The following is a 7,674-nucleotide window of genomic DNA, read 5'->3' on the forward strand; positions in this document are numbered from 1 at the left end:
ATGTTAGTCAAAGGAACACTATGGGGGAGATGTATCAAATCGGGAGCAGACAAAATCCGGAGCAGCTGTGCATGGTAACCAATCAGCTTCTCTCTTCAGTTTGTTCAGTTAAGATTTGAAAATGAAAGAGAGAAGCCGATTGGTTGCCGTGCACAGCTGCTCCAGAGTTGATAAATTCCCTCCCTATGACTTTAGGAGGACTCTACCCTGGCAGTATCAGAGATGGAGGACTCTGTGACATGAAGAGTGAAGCGGTTCTCATTCTATGCTGTGTCTCTCAGTCAGTCCAGTTCAGACATTTTTGGGGCTGATTTATACAGAATTGGTACATTACATTTTCTTCGCTGTTTCCTGTTTGATGCAATTTGTGAAGTTGGTCCTCCGGTCGCCATCCGTCGTATTTATAAATCACCGATCAGCTGACCATTGTAGAAGGAAACTATGAAAATGTATACAGAAGGTTTTGTATCATCATTGGTTCTCATCATCAATGTCCGGGGTTGAGGATGATGAGAGTTGTTGTCTCCGAGCTCAGCGCTGCTCAGTTTCATGTGTTAGAACACAGAAAGAACCTCTTAGGAAGAAGCTGGCCGGGCGCAGCCTCGCATCTGTCATCCGCACTGCGCCAGGGAAGTAAATAATAATCTGCTGACCCGTGTCTGATGTCCGTCTACACCAACTCTCACCGTGCCAAAATACTCGGCAAATGTTCCTCTCTCCCGAAATTCCCATTTTACAGGTTTTATAAAACGCAGCAAATTTCCAACAAAGTTGTGTCTGTGTCAGAACGGGAGAGTTTCCGGAGCAGAGTGGAGTGTGGGGGGTAATGAGGGGGAAGGAGCGGGGCAACAGTGTGGGATGGGGTATGAAGAGCAGGGGAATGCAATATGGGATGGGGGGGGTGAGGATCCTGATACCGCAGTGTGTGATGGGGGGGTGAGGAGTGGAGGACTGTAGTATGGGATGCGGGAGGGGTGAGGCAACGTGGGGTTGGATGTAGGGATGAGGAGCAGGTGACTACAGTGCGGGACGGGAGGTGAAGAGTGAGAGGCTACAATGTGGGATGAGGGACACCGCAGGCTTGGATTTCCTCCATCCACTAACGCGTTTCACCAGCACGTCTTAGTCATAGGCCTCCTCTACCACAATGTGGATTATGAAGAAACATCTTTGATTTTGGTGAAGATCCATCGCCGTGCGGAATATTCTAGAAGGATGATGATGATGACGGAAGATGAAGCAGCGTGTGGGGCCGTTTCCCATCCCCCGTACATCTCATCATAGAAAACACATTCCCGGCGCTCCGTCCGGCTCCCAAATCTCAGAGAAAATGGAGCCGAATGTAAATACTTTTTCTGGTGACATCGCCACCGCCGCCGTCATCATCATCATCATCATCGCCTGCAATCTGCTTCTAAATGACTGCGCGCCGTAATTACCGTCCTCAGCGTGCAAATGGAGCGCAGCTAATCAACTTCATAATTAGGAAACGGCGACAGACGATCGTTTGCTGAGGGAGAGAGAGGGCGTGGCTTAGCAGCAAGTGACAGGTGTACTGTCAGGGGGTGGGGCTAAGTATAGGTGTGGGAGGGGCAAGATTCAAAAGACAAGGTGCATGCTATAAAGAGAAGGAATATTTAAATGGCCGACCCATGTCGTTTCCCCGCGCTAGAAATCTGACCTCCGTCCTCCCCTTCAGTCTTCTATCTGACCTCCGTCCTTCCCTTCAGTCTTCTATCTGACCTCCGTCCTTCCCTTCAGTCTTCTATCTGACCTCCGTCCTTCCCTTCAGTCTTCTATCTGACCTCCGTCCTTCCCTTCAGTCTTCTATCTGACCTCCGTCCTCCCCTTCAGTCCTCTATCTGACCTCCGTCCTTCCCTTCTGTCTTCTATCTGACCTCCGTCCTTCCCTTCAGTCTTCTATCTGACCTCCGTCCTCCCCTTCAGTCTTCTATCCGACTTTCTACAAAACGGTCGCTGAACTCTGGCAACATTCACCGGGATTGGCTCAGGTGCGCCGCACATTTGCTGCAACATTTCTGGCTCTTGTAGGAATAATGTGAAGGAATGTGAGGAGACGGATCCGCAGCCAATGAGCAGCATTTCCCGCCATCCATCAGAAGATTCGCCATCGTCGGAGAACGGCGAGCACAGCGGCGTGAATGACAGGAGAGACGGACGACGGCGCCGCGGATAATCGCCGGGGACACTTTGATGTCATGGATCTCCGCTGACCATCGGCCGGTCTCATACAACAATCTGAGGTCGGTGCTGCCCCAGCTGTAAAATGACTGGTGCGCTGTGTCCGTGCCCCGCCCACAGCCTTAGTGTTAAACCTTAACTCTGATTTCTCACCCTAAGACAGGACTACAGAACACGTCTCCCTCTTCCCATCTCCGTATAAAAGAGGGAGGAGTTCGGATAATCGATAGACCAAAAATATTCCAAATAGGAGAATCCCATTGTTTAAGATTTGCAACATTAATATGCAACGCAAGCAGATCAGGGCAGGTGGGAGGGGCCGACAGGCAGGTCATGGTTGGTGGGAGGGGCCGACAGGCAGGTCATGGTTGGTGAGAGGGGCCGACAGGCAGGTCATGGTTGGTGAGAGGGGCCGACAGGCAGGTCATGGTTGGTGGGAGGGGCTGACAGGCAGGTCATGGTTGGTGGGAGGGGCCGACAGGCAGGTCATGGTTGGTGGGAGGGGCCGACAGGCAGGTCATGGTTGGTGAGAGGGGCCGACAGGCAGGTCATGGTTGGTGAGAGGGGCCGACAGGCAGGTCATGGTTGGTGGGAGGGGCCGACAGGCAGGTCATGGTTGGTGGGAGGGGCCGACAGGCAGGTCATGGTTGGTGAGAGGGGCCGACAGGCAGGTCATGGCTGGTGAGAGGGGCCAACAGGCAGGTCATGGTTGGTGAGAGGGGCCGACAGGCAGGTCATGGTTGGTGAGAGGGGCCGGCAGGGGGCTGTACATAGCTTCCTGAAAACATCACAGCGCCCTGCCTCAATACTCCTCTCAAGAGACCTCAGCCCCGATGCAAGCAGTGGGCTGGATCTTGGGAGGAGTTATGCAAATATAAAAATGCCTTGACGTGTGGGTGTCAGTCGGGAGGAGTGGGCGTTTCTAGGCAGGATGCATTTGCATAGGTCACGCCCACATGTGATGCTGAAGCTCCGTGATTGAAAGAACTGAAATCCACTGAATGAAAGGGGCGGGGCCGGGGACAGCCAGGCTGGGGAAGAAAGGGCTAGATGATGCTGCAGCCAGGAAATGAGGCGGCTCTGTCTGACTTGCTGCAGCTTGTGAGAAGCTCATGAATGTCTTTCTGCCAATCAGCGATCCAGCCTTCGGAGCGCGCCGTGCCGGAGGGGAGAAGAAAGACTCAGCTTGAGCGCCGCGTCTCCGTTCGGCTCGGAAATGGTTTGTTTACACGCGGGGCGGACGCACAATGGAGCGGCGGCGGCGACTTGTTTATGAAATGCGCTGCTGGAGAAGTGACACGGAAAATAACACCTATTTAGAAAATCAATGCGCGCATTCTTCCTTCATTTAAATGTCAGCAGACGGCTCCGGCAGGACGGCGCCGCGGTGATTATGTGTTTTCTGTGTACGCCGCGCGGTAATTAGCCCCACCGCAGAGTCCTCATACATCACCGCTCGTTATACCCAGACCGTCGCTCATCCGCCGCAACCGCGCGGACCTGCCAGAACCAGTCACCAGGAGGAGACCCGAAATCGCCGCTACAAAATAATTGTACCTGGGGATCCTGCCATGGAGGATCCCTGTCCAGACACTTCCTGTTATAGGGTGACAACGCTCTGTCCTTGTTCAGGTGCTTCCTGTTAAAGGATAATACCGCTCTGTCCTTGTTCAGGCACTTCCTGTTATAGGGTGACAGTGCTCTGTCCTTGTTCAGATACTTCCTGTTATAGGGTGACCATGATCTGTCCTTGTTCAGACACTTCCTGTTATAGGGTGCAACGCTATGTTCTTGTTCAGGTACTTCCTGTTATAGGGTGACAACGCTATGTCCTTGTTCAGACACTTCCTGTTATAGGGTGACAACGCTATGTCCTTGTTCAGACACTTCCTGTTATAGGGTGACAGTGCTCTGTCCTTGTTCGGGCACTTCCTGTTATAGGGTGACAATGTTCAATCCTTGTTCAGGCACTTCCTGTTGTAGGGTGACCATGCTCTGTCCTTGTTCAAACACTTCCTGTTATAGGGTGACAATGCTCTGTCCTTGTTCAGACACTTCCTGTTAAAGGGTGACAATGCTCTGGCCTTGTTCAGACACTTCCTGTTATAGGGTGACAGTGCTCTGTCCTTGTTCAGACACTTCCTGTTATAGGGTGACAGTGCTCTGTCCTTGTTCAGGCACTTCCTGTTATAGGGTGACAACACTATGTCCTTGTTCAGACACTTCCTGTTATAGGGTGACAATGTTCAATCCTTGTTCAGGCACTTCCTGTTATAGGGTGGCCATGCTCTGTCCTTCTTCAGGCACTTCCTGTTATAGGGTGACAATGCTCTGTCCTTGTTCAGGCACTTCCTGTTATAGGGTGCAAACACTATGTCCTTGTTCACACACTTCCTGTTAAAGGGTGACAACGTTCTGTCCTTGTTTAGACACTTCCTGTTATAGGGTGACAACACTCTGTCCGTGTTTCCCAGTGTCAGAAACAGACAGAACAGGTTATATTTAGAGATTGAACATATAGAAAACATGACGACCGGAGACCTTCTTTACCTTCTACATGAAACAATGACATCACGGGTCACCCTGATAAAGTAAAACGCACACTCACCACATGGAGAATCTTATTTTCTGTTTCATAGACCGTGCAATCCTACGGAGAGAGAGAGACAACAAAGGTTACACAGTTACAAGAGCGACATTCTGTGACATAAGTATCTTCTTATTGTCTTTATATTATTTGGGTTTCATTTTATTATAAGACATTCCCTTTTATTATAGAAGTATCTTTTAGTATCATTTTATCATATACAGTGAGGAGAATGCTGATTGGCTCCCCGGCAGAGATGACAGAGAGATGAAAGTTGTATCATTTGTATCATCGGAGACAGAACATCCGCCAAACATCCAGAGAAGTCACATGACACAAATGTTATAAATGGAGTCGCAGTTCAGGGAGTAAAAGAAGTATTTGATCCCCCTACCGACCAGCAATCATTCTGGCTCCTCCCACAGACTGGCCATGTGGTACACAGACGAGTCCTGTCACTTTAAGATGGTGATCCTAACGACAACTCGTTATGTATATAAAAGACGCCTGTCCACAGAATCTCTTTCTTCCATTCGCACCTCCCCCACCCTGGGCAAGATCAAAGAGCTGTCAGAGGACGTCGGGGACCGTGGACCTGCCCGAGGCTGGAATGGGCTACAAGACTGTCAGCAAGAAGCTCGGGGAGGAGGAATACAAAATAACCATCAATGGTCCTCGGTCTGGAGCTCCATGCAAAGATTTCGCCTCATGGGGTGAGGATGGTCATGAGAAAAGTGAGGGATCCGCCCAGAACTACACGGGGGGGAGGAGCTTGTGAATGATCTGAAGGCAGTTGGGACCACAGTCACCAAACAAACCATTGGTAACACGATACACCGCCATGGACTGAGATCCTGCAGCGCCCGCAAGGTCCCCCTCCTCGGGGAGGCGCATGTACAGGCCCGTCCCCCTCCCTCAGGAAGGCCCATGTACAGGCCCGTCCCCCTCCTCAGGAAGGCCCATGTACAGGCCCGTCCCCACTCCTCAGGAAGGCCCATGTACAGGCCCGTCCCCCTCCCTCAGGAAGGCCCATGTACAGGCGCGTCTGAAGTCTGCCAATGAACACCAAAATGCTTCAGAGAAGGATTGGGGAGGAAGTGCTGCGGTCACATGACACCAAAATTGAGCTCTTTGGCATGAACTCGACTCGCCGTGTTTGGAGGAAGAATAATGCTGACCTATGACCCTAAGAACACCGTCCCTACAGTCCAGCCCGGAGGTGGGAACATTATGCTTTGGGGCTGTTTCTCTGCTAAAGGTACAGACCGACTTTGCCGCTTTGAGGGGCCAATGGACGGGGCCACGTGTTGTAAAATCTTGGATGAGAACCTCCTTCCCTCAGCCAGAACACTGAAGATGGGTCGTGGACGGGTCTTTCAGCATGACAACGAACCAAAACATATCGCCATGGCAACAAAGCCATGACTGAAGAAGAAGCACATTGAGGTCATGGAGTGGCCTAGGCGGTCTCCAGACCTCCATCCTATAGAAAATTTATGGGAGGAGCCAAAACTTCGAGTTGCCGAGCGACAGCCAAGAAACCTGAAGGATTTAGAGAAGGTCTGTAAAGGGACCAAAATCCCTCCTGAGATGTGTGCAACCCTGGCAACCAACCCCAAGAAATGTCTTATCAACAAGGGTTCCCCCAGGAAATGTCTCACCTCTGTGCTCCCCAACAAGGGTTCCCCCAGGACACGTCTCACCTCTGTGCTCCCCAACAAGGGACCCCCTAGGAAACGTCTCACCTCTGTGCTCCCCAACAAGGGACCCCCTAGGAAACGTCTCACCTCTGTGCTCCCCAACAAGGGTTCCCCCAGGAAACGTCTCACCTCTGTGCTCCCCAACAAGGGTCCCCTTAGGAAACGTCTCACCTCTGTGCTCCCCAACAAGGGTTCCCCCAGGAAACGTCTCACCTCTGTGCTCCCCAACAAGGGTTCCCCCAGGAACGTCTCACCTCTGTGCTCCCCAACAAGGGTTCCCCACCGAGTACTAAGTCATGTTCTGCTTGGGGATCAAATACTTATTTTACTCACTGAACTGCAACTCCATTTATAACATTTGTGTCATGTGACTTCTCTGGATGTTTGGTGATATTCTGTCTCCGATGATACAAATTATACAACTTTCATCTCTCTGTCATCTGCAGGAGATCAGATCATTATTCTCCTCATTGTAAGTATCTTTTAATTATAAGCGTATTGTTTATTATAAAAGTATAATTTTATCCATTTTTGTTCTCCGTCAGTTAAACTGAAAGTTTTTTTTTTTTTTTACTTTTCCCCAGAAATTCACATTCCCGAGCGCTCGGCATGCAGCGCGCCTCTTGCAAAGGAGAGATAAGCGAAATATAATCCGGACACCTCATTAGCATAATTAATTATCCGGACTCCTTCATATGGATATTAACCTTCCGATGTATCGCCGCGCACTTATCAATACTGACGCGTGTTTGTCCTTGGATCACATCAGGACAAGATCTATAAAGTTGCGGCGGAGCTGGGACGGCATTGTGCGGCCTCACACATGGAGGAGTCATAAGTGCAGTATATACACATACAGGTCATAAGTACAGTATATACACATACAGGTCATACGTGCAGTATATAGACATACAGGTCACACGTGCAGTATATACACATACAGGATATGATAATTAGTTCATATCTAACACCTGAGGGACGTCAGAAAACATTTTAGTATTTGTGGAACTGAAAACAGAAATCTTAGAGGCGACGTAATTACGATGCTCGAATCCGTCTCTGACCAACACAGAGATCTAGAGGACTTGTATACAAAGGGGTGCAGAGGTCCAAAGGAAACCCGTTACTGCTTCACATTGCTTAAAGCTGAACCTCAGGCAAACAGCTACATACAGAGATGAACCA

At 50.3% G+C, this 7,674-nt stretch overlaps 1 protein-coding gene across 1 annotated transcript in view; it reads right to left on the bottom strand.

The window, feature by feature from the left end:
- The window catches only part of LOC108799309 (connector enhancer of kinase suppressor of ras 2-like), a gene marked incomplete at its 3' end in the record, with an annotated part of 301,637 nt that overhangs the window by 122,138 nt on the left and 171,825 nt on the right, over positions 1 to 7,674 (bottom strand). Inside the window, exon 5 of the mRNA XM_018571158.1 lies at positions 4,811 to 4,852. Within this exon, the coding sequence (XP_018426660.1) occupies positions 4,811 to 4,852 (42 nt within the window). The remainder of the gene's footprint in view (positions 1 to 4,810; positions 4,853 to 7,674) is intronic.

Source organism: Nanorana parkeri, unplaced genomic scaffold (assembly GCF_000935625.1).
Source record: "Nanorana parkeri isolate BGI_ZX_2015 unplaced genomic scaffold, ASM93562v1 scaffold1689, whole genome shotgun sequence".
Taxonomy (NCBI): Eukaryota; Metazoa; Chordata; class Amphibia; order Anura; family Dicroglossidae; genus Nanorana; species Nanorana parkeri.